This window comes from Coturnix japonica, chromosome 1, assembly GCF_001577835.2.
Source record: "Coturnix japonica isolate 7356 chromosome 1, Coturnix japonica 2.1, whole genome shotgun sequence".
NCBI classification, from domain to species: domain Eukaryota; kingdom Metazoa; phylum Chordata; class Aves; order Galliformes; family Phasianidae; genus Coturnix; species Coturnix japonica.
In genome coordinates, this window is record NC_029516.1 from 216,001 (window position 1) to 240,134 (window position 24,134).

Genomic DNA, 24,134 nt, shown 5'->3' on the forward strand with positions numbered 1-24,134 from the left:
TGAGCACACCCTGAGCAGCAATAGCTGGTGGCAGCCTGCTGGCAAAGGTGGGGATGGCTTCCACCACTCAGCACTACTGAGAGCCATACAGATAGTGGGGGTCAGCTGGGCTCACCAGCCCAGGGCAGACATTGCCAGAGTCCAGGTGGCTCCACAGAGTTCCTGGGATACTTGGAGCTGAGGTTCAGGAAACAGAAGGAAAGGCTGAGAGTAGGGTTTGCTCAGACCAGGGAGGAGGAGACATAAGGAAGACCATACTGCCATATGCAACTGCCTAGCAGGGTGGGGAGAGGCGATGGAGGTGGACTCCTCTGGGGGGTGACATGGAACAAGAGGACCAAGCTGTGGCCAGAGACATTCTCCTCTGTGGCCTTTTTTCATCGCAGGGAAATGGTCTGGGGCCTCAAGAAGTTAGGAGGTCTTCATCTTTGGAGGTGCCTGGCCAATGCTATGCTGCCTTTAGTCGGTCTCCCCTGCTCAGAGCAGGACCAGCTGTCCCCAGAGCCCTCCGTTGGTGCCAGTCTGACTCCTTGCTGTGGGGCTCCTTGGGTGAACTCTTGCAGGGTTGTATAGAAATACCCATTCTGGGTTCAGAATGGCCAATGACAATGGCAGAAAACTGCCAGTTTGTCTTCTTATCCTCCTGAGTTTTGTTTTAAAAGACTTTACTGCTGGGGAGTAGAAGTTAGTGCAAGTTAACAGAACCGCTGCAGTCGTAAATAACAGGGTGGATGTGCAAATGTCCTGGAGTCATAAGTATGGAGAAAAAGGATCCGCCCGCAAAATTAGCCTGGTTGTTGAGACCTGGAGGCAGAACGGTGGTAGGTTAATGTGAAATGAGGGAACTTGTAACTTGGAAGAAAAGAGTGGTATTAAGCTGTAAACCAAGAGATAGTGTCGCAATTAAAGTCAGATCTGGGTAGGGTGCCCTGAGTGGGATAAGCCAAACAGCCCGCGATGCACGCAGCGCTGATTTGTGGTTATGACTCTGCAAGTGGTGGGACCTGGGAGACCAATTTGGAGTCAATTGTCAGAACCCCGCGGCATGCCATTGAGCAGATCAGCATGAGTGTGTCTAATGAAGATGTCGTATCTGTCTCCTCGACTTGCAGTGTTTGCATCAATTCCCAAGGAAATAATACCTGTGTCTACTTTCCATGCCACTTTTGGTTTTGTCGCATTCCATCTCAGTGTTCTTTTTCCCATGCTGGGACTCCTGTCTGTTTGGATGAGCTTCACATGGACGCTGCTCCAGGCCGTTGGTCATCCTGCCCTCCCTTATCCACACCTTTCCCATTCTGGCACAGCTAGAGCTGCACGCACCTCGAGGACGTGGGTGTACCACGGTGCAATGGTGCTTTCTGCTTCCTTGGCAGTGCTCCCTGCCTCCCTTCTGCAGTCCCCTCATGCTCCTGTTCCAAGAAATGCAATTTTAGGGTTGTTAGAGGCTGCATCCCTACCTCACCACTCTTTTTTATTAATGCTAACGTGGAGTGAGCTAGAGCTGTGCTCTTCAAAATAAATAATGTTCTAATTCATTCAAATGCAGAGTTCTACAGGTAGCAAATTCCAGACCTAGAAAACAAGAAGATGTGAATTGGGGTTTGGCTGTCAGAGTGAGGTGGAGTGGTCAAAGCAAACTGAACCCAAAGGGCCATGTACTTTAAAGGAAACTGCTAATGCAATGCCTGGAGATAGAAGCAAGCGGACAGTGAGTCAAGGACAGTGTTTTGTAGCTGTATGTGACAGCTGGGAGACAGATGCTGGAATATTGCCTCTGGCTCCGAATTCTGCTCTTTAAAAGGTATATTTAAAATTAAAGAGGATGCTGAAAAGAGCAACAAAAATGATTTGAGATCTGGAGAAAATGCATTACAGTGTATGAACGTCAATCTCTTCAGCTCACCCTAAGCAAGACTGAGAGGTGACTGTTAAATGGAGGCTGGAGCACAGCAAGGAGCTGAGTATTAAACAGCTGTTCAGTGCCACAGTCAAAGGTATAGAGAGAAGGAATGACTGAAAGTTTAAACAAAGGGAATCAAATGAGAATTAAGACATACCTTTTATTGAGGATGAGTATTTGGTTGTGAACTTATCCAAGGAGGGAGTGTGTTTTCCATTGTGTGTGTGTTTGGGTTTTTTTCTTTTCTACGGCCCAACTGGGATGGATTTCAGCTCATGATGGGAGTTAGTGGTTGACTCTTGCAGCATAGTAGTGCCCTGCTCAGTCTGGACAATCTGACAGGCCTTTGAGGCTTTACATTTGCTGAATCAAAGAACATCTTGGCCATGTGCTCCTAAGGCAACTGCAGTGTGCTGTTCTCATTGGTTTTTCCAGCCAAACTTGATTTCTCTCACTCTTTTATACTGAGAAGTTATTTACTTCTTCTGAATGTGTTTATTAGATGTAGCACTTGGGGACAGGGTTAGTGGGCAGTGAGTGAGCATAGTGGGGATGGGCTGGGGTTGGACTTGGTCGTGACCCTTAAAAGTCTTTTCCATCATCTGTGATTTAATATAAGGGCTTTTCTACAAAACTGCAGTTTCTCTGTATTGAAGCTGAGTGAGCATAAGATCCTATGCACCCTTCTGTAGAAGCAGCTTAACTTTCCATGGCATTTGCCAGCCTTAAGTCGAGCTTAAGTTTCTCAGATCCTCATTTTCCAACTGCTCACACATTAGACGGTAGTTGGTGATTGTTTTCTTTTTGGTGCTTTTGTGACGGTACAGTGACATGGTAGAATCAGTGCCAGGTCTCTGAAGGAAATCATCACCTCTTTAATCCACGCCGAGCTCTTTGTTTGGGCCTGTGACTGAATCGAGCTGATCCCAAACTTTTTGCATTTCCTTTGCCCTGTGTTTTCTAAATGAGAAGTTCAGCAGTTGGCTGAAGCAGGATGGCAATGGTGCTCTTCAGCAGCCCTTCGCTTGCAGGTGGCAGATGGGAAAGCTGTTGCAGCTTTGTCTTGCCAGAGCCACTCACTTGAAGTTAATCAGGTGCTCAGTCTCTTCAAACAGGCTGCATTAGTATCAGAGGCAGCTGCTAGACTGAAAGCAGTGATGGAGGGTCTTCAGGATGGGGGTGGCTGTCGCTGTTAAGAGCTGTAATACAACTCCTGGACTCTCATGTCTTTAAAAAGGATTAATTGTGGATGGTTCCCTGGCTCAGGCAAGGGATACAGGAGGATGACACAGCAGTCAACAACGCCCTCCCAGACTGTCTTATAAGCAGCAACTGTTTCACTGGAAAACCTAGCAAGCCCAAATCCTTTATCTACAGCACGTAACTCTGCAAGAAGGGCTTGTGCACGGCTGCTTTCCTGCTGGGAGCCAAGAGCCTCCCTCCTGCTCATTATCTTGTTTCCTCTCGATGGGGGCAGCTTCTCCCAGCGTGGTGTTCCAGCACATCAGATGGCAGGGCCAGAGCTTTCCTCAGGAGGTGATCTAAGCCCCAAAATTCTCATTGTTTTGCCAGTGTACACAGCTTGTTCTGTAAGCTGGTCCCAATCTGCCCACCACCAGCACCCGGTGCACAGGAAACCTGTTCTAGCTTCTCCTGGTGGCTGTTGCTCTGCAGGGAGTGAGCTCCTCCCCTGTGTTCCTGCAGGAGAACAGCTGCCAGCAGGACCCTGTGGGGGATTTGTAATCTGCCCGGGTTCACAGGGAGACACCACAGCTGAAACTGCTGCTGAAGGGAAAAGCTTTTGTCTTGGTTTCAGCTGGAACCAAGGTGGGTTTTTATTGTATTTATTTATTTTATTTTTAATTTCACAGTGTCTGATTTGATGCTATGTTTTAGCTTTGGGAGCAAAACAGTATTGCTAATACATTGTTCTTTCGGTGTTGCTGAGCTGTGCTGCACAGAGCCACAGACATTTCAACTCCTTGTGCTGTGCTGCAGTGAGGGGCTGAGGGGCAACAAGGAGCTGTGTGGAGCAGAACCAGTGCTGCTAACTCAGCCTGGGCACGGGACTGTCCAATGCAATATGTTATCACATGAAAATAGTATAAAACTGCGGGGAGTTGGCCGGGAGGGAACTGCTTAGAGATGGGCTGGGTGTTGGTTGGCAGATGGGGAGCAGCTGCATCGTGCAGCGCTTGTTCTGTAAATAAACACTATATTATCATCATTACTATTATTTTCCTTTTCCACTTTCTGTCTCAGTAAATATTTTTTTATCTAAACCCATGAGTTCCTCTTTGGGTTTCTCCCCCTCCCCCGGCTTCTCTCCCCCTGTCCTTGTGGAACAGGGCAGGGAATGAATGACCACATGTGTGGTGCTGCTCTGCTGCCGGGTGAATCCATGGCAGGCTTTGACCAGAGAAGAGAAAATAAATGTACAATTGGGAAAATCGAGCACAGCCCGTTAAAGAGAGGCAAGGAAGTCCCCTGGGCTTGTTCTGTGTTATTCCCACAGCGTGGCTCAGGCCCTGTTCCCAGCCTAAGCCTCCCAGCCTAGGCCTCACTCCCAGCCCAGGCCAGGCCTCACATCCAGCCTAGGCCCTGCTCCCAGTCTAGGCCTTGCTCCCAGCCTAGGCCCCACTCCTGGCCTAGGCCTCATACCAGGCCCTGCTCCCAGCTTAGGCCCCATTCCTGGCCTAGGCCCCATACCAGGCCCTGCTCCCAGCTTAGGCCCCATTCCTGGCCTAGGCCCCATACCAGGCCCTGCTCCCAGCTTAGGCCCCACTCCTGGCCTAGGCCCTGCTCCTAGCTTAGACCCCACACTAGGCTCTGCTCCCAGCCCAGGCCCTGCTTCCAGGCCAGGCTCTGCACCAGGCCCTGCAGGCCGCTCTGCTCCTGTCACCTTTGTCAGCTTTACTTTTCCTGTTTCTGTTTTTTCCTGAACAGATAGGGCGGACGGGCCAGCACGTGATGCAGAGGATCTGGGTGTGCTGCCAATTTCAGTGTAACAGCCTCCATTGCTCTGGCTCAGGCCCCAGCACGGGCACGTGTGGCTCTGCTGAGCAACCCTGTGTCAGAAACCTGCAGCATTCCCTCACCTTTGTGCACCATTTTCCCACTCAGTTGCAGGGCTGAAGGGTTGCTGCATTGTTTTGGGCAGTCTGGCTTATGGCAGCCAGCAGCCATGCTGAAAACACTTGAGAAGTAGGAGAGTCCCACCCTGGGATGAGCCGCACCGCAGCCTCACCCGCGTTCCATCAGCTCCCTGCTCCCTCTGCGTCCCTGAGGTTCTATGGCTTTGTCACCGTTGTCATTGTGCGTGCAGTTGTTGGGGTTGTGCTCCGCTCTGATCCCAAAATGGCAACTCCCATTTTCTAAAGGAATTCTTTCACTTTCTATAGATTGCTCTGCTCTGTTGTTTTTTGGCCGCTACGTCTTTCTCTGGGGGCCTCTTCAGGGCCGTTTTTCCATTTTCGCCATACATTTGCTCAGAGCTTCTGATGTGATATTATGAAATATGCTACCTGCTGCCTGCAAGCACATCACCTTTTCAGCTGCTGCTTTTAATTTCCTTTCAATTCTCTCTCATTTTTGTGCACTTTGATGAAAAATTTTTGTCTTCTTTGCTGTTAAGGGGTTGTTCTTTATTGTCGTTATTGCGGGGTGGCTCCTGAATAGATCTTGTCTGTCATCCTGTGCACTGCAGAGGATTGAAGCTGGAGCAATGAGCTCTTTCTTCCTTCAGGAAGGAGTCATCCACGCTGTCTAAAAGTTGAGGAACTGCATTGTTTTCTTTCAGGACTTGTTCCAAAGGCTTTGATGGTTATGATCAGCACTTATAATTGTACAGCAAACCAAAGTGAGTGGCTCATGCTGCAGCTGCCTGCAGCCCGTGCCCCAGTGCAGTGTGGAATCTGTGGTGCCCTGTGTGCTTGCCCTGATCCCTCCTGCTCAGCATCCTGCAGGAGAAGAGCACGGGGCTGAAGAGCTGCCCTGGTGTCCAAGCTTGGTGTTCCTGTCCTGATGGGGCCGGGTCAGTGCAACTGAACCCTTCCTGCTCCACCAAGGTCAGCCAGGTTCTGCTGTGGAAGCTGCCAGGGCTGTCCCCTCTGTGATAGTGAGAACCAATGTGTCCCCATGCAACAGGACAGAGGAACCCTTGCTGCAGTGTCTGCCCGAGCAAAGTGAGCACAGAGCAGCTGTCTCCTGTGGATCCAGGCCAGACTTCAGAGCTGAGGCTGCACGGGGAGATCTCTGCAGCTTGCCAGCAGAGACTGGTGGGATTAGTGTCGTCTGTTGGATTGCTCCTGGATTGGATGTGCTGCATCATGGACTGCAAAAAGCGTGCTTGGTTGCAGGAATTCTGATGGGTTTAATTCAGTTTAATGTGTTTGGTGGTATTTTGAGAAACAGAGCTTTAAGATACACTGAAGTAACGGGATTATGGCCACAAAGGACTGCAGCCTTTTGACCTAACTCCAAAGCAGGTGCTTCCTTTTTTCCGATTTCTGACACTGATGAACAAAACATGTTGCAGGATGGAAGCTGTTTTCTCTCCTTCATATGGAATGTTAATACTCTCCAGAATATGTTTGTACAGTAAAAAGTTCAGGGTAAGATTCAGTGAACTTTGTGCCGGGATGTTCCTTCATCCACATCTTGTTCTTGTCCACATGTGCATGTCTGTAACTTATTTTTTTTTCCATTAGTCATACAGTTTTATACTGAATGGCATCATCTGACAGTGAGGAAGAGAGCTGGAGACGAAGTAGGAAGGCAGACAGTGTTTTTTCATTTAGAGTTCCCAAAAGAATGATGCATATTCTGCTTCTCTTTGGCATCTCTCGGGTTTTGGGCTCCTGTTGTCTCACACCAGCAAGCAGCCACCTCCTCATTAGCACCTGCTGTAGGACAAGCAATAATTGATAAGCACACCACCACGCTGATGCGGTCAGCGATGAAATAGATAACGCTGACCTCTGCTTGCAGTACAAATGTGCGCTGCCAAGTGCAAGTTATCCTTTCCTGAGAAAAGTGAGCCGTAACATCAGCTCAGTGGCTGCTGCTTGTGTTGCACAGTGAGTTTTGTGGGCACTATGCAGCGCAGCACTGGCTCTCTGCTGCCTCCCATCCTGTGCCTCAGCACGACCATTTGCTTTTCTCTAGGCAAATCTGTTTAATGTTTTAAAGCGGTGCCTGTTTAATTCCCAAAACCATAGAGATGCTTCTGAGACCTAAGCAAGCCCCAGGGCTCCGGAGCTGGAAATCATAGAATTGTGGAGTAATTAAGGTTGGAAGAGACCTCTAAGGTCACCAAGTCCAACCCATCCCCACCGTGCTCACTGATCACGTCCCCAAGTGGCTTAGTGGGCATGGTGGTAATGAGTTATGATGGATGAGGCTGATGGAAGGAGTGAGGACGTGCAGTTACCTCTGATAACTGGGGTGAGTGCCAGTCCCCGGGATGTGTGGTGTGGTGGTGGGGGCTCCAGCACTGCAGGTCTGTCAGAGCCCATTGGAAGAGCTTCTGTGTGCTTGGAGGGGTGATGACTGGGCTGTGTTTCTGCTTGGGAAGCCAAGCAGGTGTCTGTGGTCAGGCAACAACTCTTCAAAGCCTCTATGAACAAAACTATGGTTATGTAATTGTGTGACTCCATGCTGGACCTGCCCCTTGGACACTGCGTGCGTCTCCGGTCTCCTGTTCTGGGAGTGATCACAGAGTCATAAGGGTTGGAAAAGTCCTCTGAGATCAGCAAGTCCAAGAGCAAAGAAGGAGGAAAACCAAATTAATCATAACAAGAAATCAAGGGCCAAAATAGAGACAATGGGACCTGGGAGGGGAAGCTGAGACCACTGCTGGGGCCCTGCTGTTGTGAGCTGACCTGTGTGCCAGCATGTCCTCTGATTTTAAACACTTCATTCCCTGCCTCTTCCTCCCCCTTTTACCGACTGACACTGCAGAGGTGGTGGCATTCCCCTCTCATCCTCCTGCTCTCTCTGCATCCCTGCAATGTGCAGCAGCTCTCATTGCCCTCTGTCTCTCCACAGAAGTGTCTGCGGTTGAATCCGGACGTTCCCGTGTGGGCCTCCAAGCAGCGCATTCTGTGCACCCTCAACCACAGCCTGAAGGATGTGCTCAACTACGGGCTCTTCCAGCCGGCCTTCAATGGCAGAGCAGGGAAGTTCCTGGACGAGGAGCGCCTGCTGCGGGAGTACCCCCTGAATCCCGACACTCCCGTCCCCTACCTGGAGGTAGCCGTCTATTTTAATACATAAATTTATAAGTATATATGTATGTGTATCTGTGTACATCTATAGATATGTATACACACAAGCGCATAGTATTCGTCGCATCCCTTCTTTTATAGCTTCTAAAAGCAGCACAGAAATGGAGCCCCCTCCCACCCACCCCTATTTCCCCCCATTTCCCATCAGGATGAAGTGCAGAGATTTCTGTGGGTGTGTGTTTACTCGCAGAGAATCCACTGAGGGAAAGCTTAGGAGAGGCCTCTGAGCTCCAGTTTTAGCTGCTTGTGGAGCTCTGTGACGTTGGCTGTGGCTCTGAGGTTCTGATTCTGCCTCCTGAGCACGCTGGTCACATCTCCTTATACTGGCAGATAACTGACATGAGGAATTGGAGTTAGGGAGGGCAAGCTGTAGGTACAGAGGGAAAAGCACGGGAAGGTCTTTGGAAATGAGGCTGAAGGGGTTGAGTTTGGTATTTTTTTACTTTAGTTTTACATTTAATTTCATAGAATCATAGAATCACAGCGTGGCCTGGGTTGGAAAAGACCACAGTTCTCATCCCATCCCAACCCCCTGCTGTGTGCAGGATCACCAACCAGCAGCCCAGGCTGCCCAGAGCCACATCCAGCCTGGCCTTGAATGCCTGCAGGGATGGGGCACCCACAGCCTCCTTGGGCAACCTGTTCCAGTGCGTCACCACGCTCGGGGTGAGGGTTTTTTCTTTAAATTTAATTCACAATTACTGTAGAGACTGGAAGGGAACACTGTGCTTTTACATCGGCGACCGTTCCTGTACAGACCTCATTCATGTAGTCAGCACGGAGGATAAATGCTAGGTTTCATTCTATATTATATTCCTTTCCAGAAAATTAACTGGGACTTAATTGAATGGAATTCCTCTACTGACGTTCAATACAGATTTTGGTGTGGGGCTGAGTGGGCTGTGTGTACCACAGGGTGACAAGGAGCAGTTTGTGGGCTCTGCTGACTCCCCACTGGCTGTATGGAACTTTGGGTACCTGCAGGGAGACCTCTGGTTCAGGGATCCTGTGCTATAATTTACCCTCAGAGCCTACTTAGGAAGCATTACACACTTAAGCTGCATGAACTCTTACAACTGCAAGCGTGAATGCTGTTATTATAACTAATCCCAACTAATTTGGAAAGAAAATTCTGCACAGTTTCTTAGCAAACCAATGTCAAATATAGACTAAAACGTTTGCAAAAGCATGAGGAATGCTTGCAAATAAACCAATGAGGTAGTCAGTTCCTTGATGTTCCTCCCGTAGGCTTTAGCCCTTTGTTTTGTAGGGTTCAGCATCATATCCACACTTAATGTCTCTCAGTCTCAAAGCAGACCTGACATGGATATTTGTCACGGGTCATTTTAGTTCTTAACCTGATAGAATGGCAGCATTCTATCTGAGCACATGAGAAATATGTTGAAAAACCAAAAGACTGGGGCACCCATCCCATGCTGCTCCCATTGAGGTTTCCTGAGCCCATACAATAAATGAGCCCTCCGAGCTGCATGCGGAGGTGGCAGGATTGCTGTGCAGAGGCTCAGAGCAGCTGATGGCGTCACGCAGCTCTGCTCTCCCCTGGTGCAGTTTTGCCTTGCCCCTGGGTGGCACTGTGTGCTGTCACATCACAGTGACACCGCCTGCCTTCCCCATGCGACCTGCCCCATCCCCGGCTGTGCAGCTGGGATTGCAGCTGGTTGCACCCCGGTTTGGTGCGGGGGTGAAGAGGAGCCCTGGCAACACCTGCAAGGGGCCAACACTGGTACATCAGTGGGATGGGCAGCTTTTAGCTGGGAATGATTGAAAAAAGTGGTGTGAGGACACACCTGCCCAGGATTTCTTGTTTATAATGAGTTCTGGAACACAAGGGCTCCCACAGCAGGCTGAAAATGTGGTAATGTATTGCCAGCATTCAAAGGTAACTCCAGCCCAAAGATAACTTGGTGTCAGTTCTGGCTGAAATAATGGGATGCTGGCGATGGATTAAGTTCATAGCAGGCCACAATCTCAGAATGCAATTGAAGAAAAGCTAATCAAATCCAGCCTCCTCTTGGAGATGATAATTCTGCCCTATGGAGATGCCTGCACAAAGGCAACAGCCACTGGGGAGGACCTGGGTTTGTTCTTCATGGTGCTCCATTTGGGATCTGTGCTGTAAGGAATCTGTAGGACACGTGAATAAGTCTGTGTGGGCTTCATAGGGACTGATGTCAGTCTGTGGGTACCCCAGGGTTTGAGTGTAATGTGTATGAGTTGGGCTTGAGGATCCTTGTGGGTCACTTTCAACTTGAGATGGAGGAGAGCAGTGGATCCTGTTCTGTTGTGTTCAGAGTTAGACTGAGGCTCTCACTGCAGAGCAAACTGATGCTGAGTGGGCTTTGGGCATCTCATGTCTGACATTCTCCCTCTTGCAGTTCCGGTACAAGCGGCGTGTGTACACCCAGCCTTTACTGGATGACAAGCAGTTTGCCAAGCTCCATACCAAGGTAAGGCTGGAGTTGAGCCTGTGAGCACAGAGCCCTGGTTGCATGCACAGCACCAGTGGTCCATCCTGATGGGTCCATGAGGGCACCATGGTGGGGTTCAGCCTTCCTCACTCACCAGAGCTCACATCCCTCCTGTGAGCTGCTGGTGTGGCCAAAGCTGGGGTGGTTTTGGCTCGGTGTGGGTGGAAGGACTGCACTGAGCAGTGCAGTGTGTGTGTTGTGGTGGGTGCATGGTGGGCACTGCTCCACCGGAGGTCTGGGGGGGTAACTGCGTGCAGGGCAGTGCAGGGAGCACACAGTGGGCCGGCTGAAGATCAGCTTTGTTGTGTTCTCTGCCCTGGGTGGGTGATGGAATGCCTGGGAGCACAGTGTGCACATTGAGCAGCGTGCTGTTCTCCCACTCAGGGGCTGCTGCACACCTCTGCCTTGTGCAAGGGCATGGCCGTGCTGTGGCTGTAACCGTGTGTGGGGGTCAGGACTTTATGTGGGGCAGTGAGTATTGTTGGTCTGCTGCTCCAGGCACCGTGGCCAGTGATGGAGGAATGTATAAAGATTAATGGCTGGAGATAGCCCTGGTGGTACAGCTGGCAGGCGTGGGGAGTGATGGGCTCTGTGGGGCTGGGGAAGTGTGGATAACAGGCTCTGTGGGGCTGGGGCACTGGGGTTCTGGGCACGCAGTGGTTGGGTGGATGCTCTCCTGCATTGCTCCTTACCAGCCAGCTGCAGCAGCACCATGACATCATTTCTCATCTAAGAAACCAAGAGCAGTGAGTTTGGGGAGGTCTGGGACCTGCACAGGATTTTGGTTGTCATTGATAATTGTGCCCTACAGCACGGGGCTTGTGGGGATGGCGTTGGTTCCTGGGAGACCAGGGCCAGCAGTGGAGCAGGAGGAGCGAGGTGGGCAGCATTGGTGTGGCTGTGGGTGGGAGGACACCCTCAGCACCCACCAAATGCAGACCATTTTTGGGGGGATCCCATGGGGAAATGGGGCTCAGGGCAGGGAGCGGAGCTGCGGAGGTCTCCTGGGGTGCCTTGTGCAGTGGAGGAAAGTGCCAGGAGGCTCTGGGGTTCTTGTTAAGAAGGATGTAGGACGCAGAGCTGCTCCTGCTGTAGGGCTGTTCACTGCTGGCTCCTGCTCATGTGCGCTCTGTGAGGCAGGCAGGAGGGGGCTGTAAGCTCTCCATGAAGAGCAGAGCTGGGTAGAGCCACAGGCAGAACACAGGAGGGGAAAGAAAAAACTTTGTCCCAAAGGGCTTGACCTACTGCAAAGGTTAAAACCTTCATGGGAAGAAACACGTCCTCTGTCTTCCTTTAGCAGAGCAGCAGAAAGGAGGAACAAAATGCAGCCAGGGCTCAGATCTGACTCATGAAGATGAAAGTCGTGAGGTTTCTGTCTTGTGGCATAAGAATATCCAGGCAGCAGATCTGGAAAGCGCTCAGCATCTCCCTGGCGCCAGGAAACATGAATCACTGCTGAGCCCTGCCAGTGGGAGCCGCGCTTCCTACAGGGAGGGCTGGGGCATCCCCAGGAGTGTGCGGGAGCCAGAAGTGTGCTCTATGAAATATTCACTTAATCTCTGCGCTTTAATGTCTGCTTAAAATAACAAATCTCCTTCAAGTCGTTTCTTTACTTTTAAGCTGTCCCTTGCTACCGAAGGATGGCATCCGAGGGAGGCGCGCGGCCCCGCTCCCATTGGCCTCCATCAGGAGGATGCTGATGTTCTCCCGGAGCTGCGGTGCTCCTGGGGCCAGCAGAGCTCTGCTCCTCCCCGGTGCTTGGCTGAGCAAGGGTGGGATTGTTTCCATGTTAGCTGTAATGAAGCCTTATCTCCTGGGCAGTGAAATGCTGTTCTTTTTGTACTGCTTCTTTATTTATTTATTGTCTTTTTTTTCCCTGAGATTCAGTAATTAAAAGTGCTGTAAAGAATGAGCTTTGGGTCTGATGGGACGGCGGGACTGCTCCTCAGGCTGTGCTGTGTGCAAGATGTTACTGTAGGATCAGAGAGTGGTTGGGTTGAAGGGACCCCCAGTCCCACCCCTGCCATGGGCTGGGTGCCCCCCAGCTCAGGCTGCCCAGCGCCCATCCACGGCCTTGGGCACCTCCAGGGATGGGGCACACACAGCTCTGGGCAGCAGTGCCAGCGCTGCACCGCCTCAGGGTGAAGGATTGAGGTCAGATTTGAGGGGGAAATCTCCTCTTTTTAAATTTAAAACCATTCCCCTGTGTCCCATCGTGCTCTGCCTGTGTACAAAGCTGCTCTGCTCCTGTTGAGCTGATCCTTCAGGTCACAGGGATTTCTCCCCACACCCATCTCTTCTCCATGCTGATGTCCCGAGGGCAGAACAGAGGGCACAGCCCCCTCCCGTCCCCCCGTCCCCTTTTGCTCCAGCCCTAAGTGCAGTCAGCCTGCACCTAATGAGCTCCCCCAAATGAGAGTAAAGCACCAATGAGAAGGGATGGTCTCACACTGCACTGGGGAGGGTCAGGGTGGAGATGGGGACCAACCTGTCCTCCAAGGAAGGTCAAACATTGCACAGTTGCCCAGGGCAGTGGGGAGTCCCCATCCATGGGGGTGTTCAATGACTACGGGGATGGGGCACTTGGGGACATGGACAGTGGGACGGGGTGGGGTTGGATTGGGGATCCCAGAGCTCTTTTCCAACCTGAATGGCGGTGATCCTATGTTCTCCAGGAGGAGATGGGCTCCAATGTGTCCAGTGTGGTGGTGGAGCTGTGTGAGCGCAGCCTGGGAGCTCCCATTATGGTCACAGTACCGTGGAGCTGAATAGTTTGCAGTCCCATCTAAAATATTGTCATAGGCCTGAAAATCCGATTGGAGAGACAAAGGAGCTCGTTAACACCAGCAGGAAGTGCTGGATGGTGGAAGGGCTGGCAGGGAAGTGCCTTGAGCAGATGAGCAGCTGTACAGGTAACTCCTGGAGCAATGTGCTGTGCCTGCAGCCTGGCTGCTGGCATTACCTGAGCACCGCTGGGTTTAGGCTGAGCTCGTGCTCTCAGAGCAGCACTCTGGGGTGCTGACCCTGCTCCTTACGCTGTGTTCACCTCTGCTCCCTGGTCCTCAACCCACAGCATCTCCCTGCTGCCCTTGGTCCCATTAAATATGGGAGTGCTTCAGGTGGGACTGGAGAAGCTCTGAGCCTCAGAGATGGCATGTAGAGATTCTTTGTGTGTGCAATGAAATGGATTAACAGGCATTTCTGTGAGGAAGTCTGCTTGCTGCTGCCTGGGCAAAAGCTTGTAAAGCAACCATAGCAGGGAGGAGGTCAGTGGCTTCCTGCCTCCCATAGGCATCATGACCATGTGGCATCTGCCATGCTGTGGATGGCAGGTGGTTTTTCTTCATCTTAGCTGCTGTTAGGAGCAGAGCGGGCCCTGGGGAAACATTCACCTTGCTTTGATACTGAAATGGCAGGAAGCATCAGCACGCACCTGCTGTGCAGGGCTGTTTGTCTCCCTGTGCTCACAGTGGGTCCCAGCAGCTCTCCCTGCACTCAGCCCAGGCTGAGCAGCCAGCAGCAGTTAGAATAATTTCTCTGCAAGAAGAATGTCTCGTTAATTTTCTTTCATTTCATTTCAAGCTAGGAAAGCCGGTGAGAAAAGCTTGTTCCTTCACACCAGCTTCTTCTCCATGAGCTTTCTCTGGAGATGCAGGTGATGAGCACAGATCTACTGCAGAGGTTAGAATGAGGCTGCAGTGGTCGTGGGGTTGGGGTGGGAGGCTCCCACTTGTGCCCAACCTTCACACAGCTCTTCCATGCCAAGGGGTTGGGAGGTAGAGATGTGAAACACCCTTGTGCTCAGCCAGGGGCTGCCCTACGCTGGGCTGGTTTCATTGGATGAGTTATTGCTGAGTCTTGCCTTTTATCTGCCCAGAGAAAATTTCTATTGTGCCAGTCAGGTCATCCATCCCCACGCACTGATCGCCCTGATCTTCATTAATACATTGCTTCTGCTCATGGGAAGATGTACCAGGAGTCAATAGCTTTATATACATGCATTTAGGTTTCACTTCTTACATGTAGGAAACAGGATGCGCTGCCTTTATTGGCTCCTGACGTTTCTTTTAATATTTTGATTCGTACCAAACTATTTTTGGGCAGAAGCTGCAATTCAGTTAAAATTAAAGCAAAGTAACATTTTAAATCGTGTCTTTACCACTTCAGTGAACGTTCCTCGAGTGTGCTGGGTACAGAAAAGGAGAAGTCAATCTATCAGTACGTATCTTTTGTACTTAAAGCTGACTGATGTTTTAAACAAGGGGAGATTGGGTTTGTATCACTGGTTCCCATTACAAACTCCCAAAGGTATTTAAGTGCCAGAAAATAACTGTCTGGTGAGATGCACACCTGCCTGAGCGGTTCAAGCATTGCTGAGCTCCCCTTGATTTCAGCGGGAGTCTGACATTTGCTCTCTCTCTTCGTTTCTGGTCACCTCAATACATTGGAAAACCTTGCCCCAAATCCTCTAGTTCTTAGAATAATGAGATCTCATTCCTTTCCCACCAGGGTTTTATTCATAGATTGGGGGAGAAAAACAAGCTTCCGCGCTCCCTCAGCTCTCAAATCTTTCGGCTTTGAGTGAATCAGTCCAAATGAAAAAGGAGAACGTTCTGTGTTTCCAGCTAAATTGAAATGAAAAACAATCTGATAGGAAAGCTTTTTTATGCAGCATAAGTTGAAAAACCAACACGGGAGAATGTAAATACCAGCATTTGCTTCTGTGAAAAGTGGTTATAATGGGCCCAGCATGGGACGCGGCTGTGACATATTTATAGATTTGAGTTGATTTCCAGAGCCAGGGATGGTTTGTTCTGGTTCTGAACGGAGCAGGAGGAGCGTGCTCCAATTCGTGGCTATTGGCAGAAGAGTCGTTCAATCAATATGGTGATCAGAATGCTCCCAAGTGCTGCCTTCAGCATCAGCTGTCAGACTCCAAACTCAGGTTTTAAGGGTTGTGTTTTTTAACTGGGAAATAGCCTTAGTGGGACCGAAGCCTTATTGACACACAGTAAAGCCAGGATGGAGACATAAAGCTATTAGAGAATGTCCAAATGAGGGCTGCAGAGAGGGGGGAGGGTCTGAGGGGGAAGGGACGTGAGGAGCAGCTGAGGGTCCTTGGTTTGTTTTGGAGCAGAGAAGGCTGAGGGAAGGCCTCATGGCAGCCTAAAGCTCCCCATGGCATCCCTACAGCTCCTCATGGCACCCTACAGCTCCTCGTGGCAGCCCTACAGCCCCTCACATTGGCCCTACAGTTCCTTATGGTGGTCCTATAGTTCCTCATTTCTCTACAGCTCCCTCATGGCTGCCCTACAGCTCCACCATGGTGGCCCTGCAGCTCTCTAATGACTGCCCCACAGCTCCTTGTGACCCCACAGTTCCTCATGGTAGCCCTACAGCTCCCTCATGGCTGCTCTACAGCTCCTTTTGGCCCTACAGCTCCTCATGGTGACCCTACAGCTCCTCATGTTGGCCCTACAGCTTTGCATGGCCCTAAAGGTCCTCATGGTAGCCCTACAGCTCTCTCATGGCAACCCTACCGCCCCTCATGTTGGTCCTACAACTCCTTATGGTGGTCCTACAGCTCCACATCTCTCACAGCTGGCCTACAGGTCCCTCATAGTGGCCTTAGAGCTGCCTCATAGTGGCTCTACAGCTCCTCAGGACCCTACAGCCTCCTCCTGGCAGCCCTATATCTCCTTCAGCTCCCTCCTGGCAGCCCTATAGCTCCCTCATGGCCCTGCAGCTCCTCATGGTGACCCTACATCTCCCTCACAGTGACCTTACAGCTTTTCATGGCAGCTCTACAGCTTATGTCCCTGCGTCCCTACAGTCCCCTCATATTGGCCCTACAGCTCCTCCTGGCCCTACAGCTCCCCATGGCGGCCCTGCAGCTCTTGAGTTCTTCACCTCTCTGCTCAGCCCTGTGCTGCAGTCCTGATGTTGGTACTGATTCCAGTGGTAGTTGAACAATTTAGCTGCACTGTGGGGAACGGGTCTCTGTGCCCAGAGCAGCCGGACTGCATGTACAGTCCCACAGTTGAAGGGCTGCACCCCAGTGTAGGGCTGAGGCTGCTCAATGTGCTCTGGGGCTGTCCCACAGGCTCTGCCCCGGGCTCTGAGCTGGGGTCCCATGGGGCGTCCCAGTGCTGGAGGCACCGGGCTGCAATGGCAGGTATGGGAGAGGCTGTGCAGTACGAGGGGATCTTGATGTGAAGGTTTGAGGCGTGCACTGACCAGGACATCTCAATCAGCAATCTCCCATTCCTTTGCTTAATCCCGTTTCTGTTATCTCTCACCTCTGCCTGTTGGCAGAGTGCTGGAGAGATCCCTGAGGTGCAGCAGAGTGCTTTCCATGGATGTGTGTTTAGAAAAGGGGGTCTCTGTCTCCCCACGGTCAGGGCAATGCTTAACTCGAGTGGAACAATTGGTTCAATTATATCTGTATCAGGTCAGGCCTCGAGCTGCACTTCTGGGGCACACAGCACATAGAAGGTGGTACCTGGTGGAAGGGAATGATTTTCTGTTTGTGATTTAACTGCTCAAGTCCATTTGCTTGACAAATTATTGTTGAAGCTTTGCTATGGATTTGGTCTGAGACCTTGGGTAGATGAACTTTGGAATGCTTGGAAATACAGGATAGCAATTGATTTCCCCCAAAGGGAAATTCCATACGTGGCCCCATTAGAACCCGTGTGGTGCATGGGGCTGTGATGATGAACATCAGCAATGGGAGAATCGTATCCAGGAGTCGGGGCTGCCTCCCTCTGCATTCTCCTTTTGCTCGTGCACGTTTTCTTCAGTTTCTTGCAAAATGCAGAAACTATCATTAAAAGTTGACGTCATGCTGATGTGGGCTCAGCTCTGACAGCATGAATCTGAAGGGATGAGCAGTTCCCAGGCTGCTGTTATCGTGTGCGGGGCATTGACTGTTGGGTTGAGGGTGGCATCGTCTGCTGAATGGCTGCTGGGAGGAGCATGGGGGATGTGACCCAAAGGTCTGCAGAGCAGAGCTGGAAGCGTGTGTGAAAGGAGTGTGTTCAGTCCTGTTGGCCTGCCTGGCAGAGCAGTAATTTCTAGAGCCTGGAAATGTATTAAACGATGTGTGCATCAGGTGTAGCTATCCAAAAGGGGATTCCTCTGGCGGCTTCTTTCCTCGTATCGGGGTGTTAATGCTGTGTGTTGTGTGTCTTCCTGGGATGTCACGGCTGCAGGCAAACCTGAAGAAGTTCATGGAATACGTGCAGATGCTGAACACGGAGAAAGTCTGCAGACTGCTGGAGAAAGGACTGGACCCCAACTTCCACGACCCAGATACTGGAGGTGAGATTGGCCTCTTGAGAAAGGGGGGGGATGGCAGAGCAGAGCTGGGGGAGAAAGTGTCCAGGGGAGACAGTGGGAATCTGGGCAGTGGTTGTTCTTGGTGGGTACAGCAAATGATGGGTTGTCTGAAGGGAAAGGTTTGGAACATTGGTATGTATGTGAGCTGGATTTCTTAGTAGTGTATTCTTTGGTCTTGGAGGTTTTTAGTACATAAAGTTGCAGAAGGCCGTTGGCAGAAGATACTGTGTGGGGTGAGAAAGATGCATAGTCTGGGAATGAGAGATGAAACGCGACAGCTGTGGGGCTGTGCATCTTTCAGATGGGGTCCTGGGGAGGATGGGGCAGTCTCTGGGGCTGGCGTGTTGAGGGAATGGGGGTCTCTTTGTGAAGCAGTCAGGAGGCTGAAGAAATGTTTTCGAGGCCAAGAAATAAAATCCTGGCTTCTGGGGTCCTCAGCGTTGTCTTTTAATTCTCTCCTCTCCTTAATGAGGTCAGGGTTTGGAGCGCGGGCTGTTGGGTTTCCTGCTGGCTCCACGGTGCAAAGAGTGAAAATCAACCTCCTGTGTCTTTGGATGGGGTGATCTGTCCCTTGTCCTGGCTGAGGGCTCTCATGGTCTTGTTCTGAGAGAGGTGATGCTGCTTTAGTTATTTCCGTTTTCAAGCAATGATTTTTACGATCTTTTAGTACAGAGTTGGACTTCTGCTTGTGAATGATGGGCACGTTTCCAAGTCATGAGCAGGTGCCAATCTGATGATTAATTTTCTGTGTTTCTGGTTCATCTGGAAGGCTCCTCAGGTTGGTCCTGAAGCTCTGGCTATCTCTGCAGGAGGAGCTCCTGTTCTGCACTGCCGTCAATGGGCATGGCGTGGTGTTGGGCACACTGTTAACCTCTCCTGTCCTGCCCGGCAATGGGGCTGTACCCAGACTGCCCCTTGGGATGGCTCTTGGCCTCTGCCAGCTCCTGGGCTGGAAAGGTGAAATCTGACTCAGCCAAACTGACAGAACCACTCAAACTCAGCCAGCAGTGTTTGTTGTGTTTCATTTACTGGTGTAGCCACTCTGTCTGGTCCTGATGGGCAACTGCTCCTATGGCAAATAAACCATTAGCAGAATAGGAGTGTGATCACTGTCTGCCTCGGAGCATGCCCAAGCAGATCAGCTCTATTTGGTTTTCATTTTAGCCCAAGGACTTTCAAGCATTTGGAGGGACATTCCTTTAAAAGGAAGCCCTCTGTTCTTCTAAAGCCGATCCAGCTTTACGACGTGTGTTGTATTGTAGAGTGCAGTGTGCTCAAGGAGATCATAGAATGGTTTGTTTTGGAGGAGACCTTAAAGCCCATCCAGTTCCAACCCTCTGCCACAGACGGGGACACCTCCCAGCAGGTCAGGCTGCTCAAAGCCCCATTAGTAGAGCTACAAAAGCTTCAGATCTGATGTTATTTCATAGAATCATAGAATCACCAGGGCTGGAAAAGACCTCCAAGATCATCCAGTCCAACCGCCCGGCTATCACCGATATTCCCCACTAAACCATGCCCCTCAGTTTAACATCTAAGTGTTTATGGAACACAGAAGGTTGGAGGCTTATAGGAACAGGCTCACATGTACTGAGAAGAATCTGTTAAATATAGAGGGCGAAGAATGATGAATAAAAAACCAAAAACAACAACAGAAAAGCACCTGATCCGAACAGTCATCTGATTCCAGTTCAGAACTGACAGCAAAACTGGATGTGAAAATAACGCTGGGGCAGAGGGAGCCCAGGACGCCTCACTTGGAGCCCTAATTCTTGTGCAAAAACACACAGTTGTTTCTTGCTCCGTGGTCTGTTTTGTGAGCGTGACAGGATGACATGGAACTGCTGTTCAGTATCAGTGGCTTTCTGGGATTTAAGAGCAGATGGAGCTGTTCCACCACCCAACCTGACCTCCTGTGCCACAGGGGATCCTCGTCGCCCTGTGTGTGTGTGCACTGAACGCACTGAACAACGCTGGAACATATTTTCCAGAAAGTCATCAATCCTGATTCAGGGAGCAGAGGATCCGTGCTGTTCCTTCCTTGTTTGGTTAATCACCCTCGCTGTTTAAGATTCGTGTCTTATTTAAATTTGTATGCTACAGCTTCCAGCTGTCGTTACACTTTATCTTCTGGATTAAAGAGCACTTTAGTACCTGGTATGTTTTCACATGAATGTATTTATACACAGTAATCAAATCAACATTTAATCTTGCTTCCTCCAATTAAAGAGAGGCCAAACTCCTTCAGCCTTCCACTGGAAGACATTTTCTCTTGTTTTCCCACCAGTTTTGAGGCTCCCACATCACTGCTCCATTTCCAAGAGGTCAGCTGGAAGGCAGACACCAGGCACACTGCTGTGCATTGCTCCCCTGCATATCCCTGCTGTCCGTGTCCTGTGGCAGTGGCCTCACTGGGGAGGACCCACACATGTTACTGGATCAGACTCTGTCGCGCCATGATCTGAGTCACCTGAGCCACAGCAAACCACAAAAGAGTTCTTTGCTTGGGAGCTTTGCTTTGGTGGGGCTGCTTCTGTTCCCATTGACTTCCATGTGCATCTGGCTGCAGATGGAAGTGGTGATGTGGGATCATGCTGCTCCCTGCAGGGCTGCCAGCCTCTCCCCAGGAGCGTTTTGCAGAGCCACGACCAGAGGCTGCAGGGCAGCACATCTCCTCCCCCACACGTCACATTCACTGAGCTCAGATGGATCCCATGGGATTGACACGGCTTTTGCTTCTGATTCTGCACTGCCCAGCCCTGACTACTCTCCGTAATCATCCCAGCTTTGTGTCACTTATAGATCTGATCAGAGATTTACGTTTACTTCAAGATAAGTGATGGAAACGGCCAAGTCCAGCACCTTGGAGAGCCCCTTCAGCACCAACCGCCCTGGTTGCTTCTCCTCACCTGGACTGCAGTTCATCGGAAGGACGTGGAGCTGACATGTCGTGCTGCTTGTTTTTCACACCAGATAGGGCTGCACATGAGCCTCACATCAATGCAGCTATCTGCTATCTTAGAAGAAGGGGGGTTACGTGTGAGCAGCAGGACCTGCTTACTGTAAAACCTGATGGGTCAATATGAGCGACACAGATATTCTTCAGTCCCGTGTCAGTTAAATTCTATATACATTTCCCAGCATGTTCCCAGGACTGGAGTTATTTTTCTGGCTTCTTGGGGCATGGATCATCTTACTCACCCCTTTTTGTGTCTTGTCCCAACGCTGCTACTCTTCCCATCTTTTCGGATGTCCCAGTACTTGAAAATGTATTCTAATTTAACTTTATTGGCCCAGAAAGGTCTTCAGGGGGAAGTTAAGAGGGATGTTAAGAAGTTAAGAAGTTAAGAAGGATGATATACCTCATTTTCTAGAAGTAAACATCTTCTCCCAGTGCAGGTCGCTTATGTCAGAAATCCCATTTTGGTAATGGAAAGGAAAATATAATTTCCTCAGCAGTAAAGTTAACAATAACCATTGGTCATTTTGCTTCCTGTATTTATTAGCAATTATACACTGCCTGCCTATTCGATGAGTGTGTGCAGGGCCTGGGAAATCCCTTGGTGTTCTCTGATTTAAACAACAGCAATGAGACCCCTCTCTGACAGCGCTTTGCCATGACAAATGTGGTTGTCTTTACTTCTGTGTCATTAGTTCCTGTCCCTCATTTCCTAATTCTCAGTTCATACTGATCACTATTTCGTCACGTCCTGTTGTTAGAGCTGGTGTTGTAACTGCTGCTGACCTGGGCACACAGCAGTGGTTCTCCTCTTCCATTTATGGAGCCTTATCCTTTCTTCTTCAAGAACTCTCAGACACCTTTTGCTTTTTGATTTTAAGCTTCCTGTGTTTCCTACAATAGATCTGATTTCCCTTGGTTCATTCCCATGGGAGGCATCAGGTATTCCCCCATCTGGTTGGGACTCCCATCTTCCCGTGCTGTCCCATGCTGATTAAACAACAGGAAAGTGTTTAGTAGATGTGTTTTTGTTGCAAACCTGAGGCCCTGTTCTAAGCCATTGGTGGCCATATAACAGATGATGGGATTTTAATGTGAGCTCTTTCTGTGGGCCTCCTTGCCCACTCAGTACATTCCCATTCTCATAGCAATCAGGCATTCTTCGTATTCTAAAATGGTGTAATTGTCTGTAAGTTCCAGTAATGACAATGATGTCAAACTTCTTATTACCACTATAAGCAGTCCTCATCCTTTTTCCTGTTATCCAGTCTCCTCGTGCTTCAAAATGAACAAAGAGGAAGAAAAATCTTCCTCTCATTCTTTATCAAACGGGCTTAATTACTTCTGACATGGTGCATTTGTGCAGCGTTTCCCTCTTTGGAATTGTTTCTCTAGTGTTCTTGATTTAATGTCTTTCTAATTGTTCTACTTAAGCCTCAGCCAGGATCATTATCTCACCTCTCTGTGAAGTGCAGGTTGTTGACTGTGAAAATCCTCTAGCACGGTCCAGTGTTCCCCAAACCCAACCTTCTCAGTTTTGCTCCCATCCTGTGGCTGGCGATTCCCTTCCAGCATTTTCTGCGCATCGTCTTTTCCTTCTTATGGGTCTGAAGGGGTCTCTGGGATGAGCTCATGAACTTCTCTGTCCATCAGCTCTCCAGCAATGTCCTCATGTCCCATTACTGTCAAATCTCTGCTCTTCAATTTCACAAACTCACCCAACACCAGAGGACAACGGTGGCCTGTCCTCACCTATTCTGCTGAGACACACATGGCTCCGTGCTGAGGCACAGTGTGGTCTGGGCTCTGGTTCTTCTTCCAGCTGATGGTGAAGGGCACGTGGTCCCACTCAGCCACTTCTAGTCCAGTTCCTTCCATTGGCCACCAAATCACATTTATTGTTCAGGACTGCTCCTTTCCTTTTGTAGGAGGGAAAGCAGAGTGCATCCAGCTTAACCTGGTGTTTCTACTCATACAGTTGGAAAAGATCCATGCCTGAGAAGAGGGAACCATATCCCAATGAAACTCCTGCTTGGCAGTCCTGCTTTCCTCCTGAGGAGTCTTCACAACTGATTATTGACTAAACTGGAGTTTCCAGAGCTTCTGGATGAAAGATGGAGAGGGTGTGGGGATGCCTGTGGTGGTGTGAGCGCAGCACTATGTGGTCCCATGACTGTATCAGCAGGCAGTCGTGTTGTGTTGGTGTGGTTTGGTTTGGTGCCCCGTATGTGTAGGATCGTGATAAAATAGAATAGACCAGGGGGAAGGGACCCACAAAGGCCACCAACTCCAACTGCCTGACCACTTCAGTGCCATACCAACAGTTAAAGCATTTCATTGAGGGCTGGAAGTGGTAATTCCAGACACTTCCATCCTTTCTGGCCACGGTCCCCCCTTCCTCCTCAGATGCTGCCCCTGAGTTCTGGTGCTGTGCAGTGAGCTCTGACTCCTCCACCCCCCATCTGGATGCTGCCTTTCCCATTTTGCTCAGGCTGAGCTGAAGGCAGCGTACATCAAATGCTGAAGTGGGAAGTCTCAATAATTATTCATTCTGATGCCTTGAGTTAAGCGCTGCCGCTGCATTGCTTTACTTAAAGTCTCAATAGCTGCGAAGCCAAACGTCCCCTCTCCTGGATGCCTGAAAACCCCTGATCTTTGAAAACCTTTGTCCTTTCATCGATGAGAATATTCCTATATTGAATTTTTAACCCAGAGCTTTCAGGTCTATCAGCAGAATGACGATAATGTGGGCAGCACTCCAGCGAAGGTTTCAAGAGATGGAATAAATAAATGGCCATATTTCCAGCTCTTGATATTTAGCAAAGATAGCACTTATGCACTGCAGCTTTTTCTATTTTTAATTTCTCATCTATCCCTTGCAAAATCACTGTAGTAAATCTATTCTTTTTTTAGTCAAAACAGCATTGCTATTAGCTGTGCATTTTTATCTGCTGGGTCTCTGGGGTAAGTCTGACAGAGGTACTGCAAATAGCCCCCAAAACCAAATGTTCCTCTCCACGTGGCCGGGCCTTCAGAAGTTTGGGTAACTGCAAGCGCCCTTTGTTCAGTGTCCTCCTGTAAGAGTGGAGGGGGACCATACGCACAAGGTTTTGGAAGCGCCATATTTCTGCAGCTGAAGCTTTTGATACAGCCAG

At 50.0% G+C, this 24,134-nt stretch overlaps 1 protein-coding gene across 1 annotated transcript in view; it reads left to right on the forward strand.

The window, feature by feature from the left end:
* The window catches only part of SHANK3 (SH3 and multiple ankyrin repeat domains 3), a 259,036-nt gene that overhangs the window by 17,160 nt on the left and 217,742 nt on the right, over positions 1-24,134 (forward strand). The window contains exons 2-4 of the mRNA XM_032446652.1: positions 7,952-8,155; positions 10,587-10,658; positions 17,894-18,002. Coding sequence (XP_032302543.1) covers positions 7,952-8,155; positions 10,587-10,658; positions 17,894-18,002 — 385 coding nt within the window. The remainder of the gene's footprint in view (positions 1-7,951; positions 8,156-10,586; positions 10,659-17,893; positions 18,003-24,134) is intronic.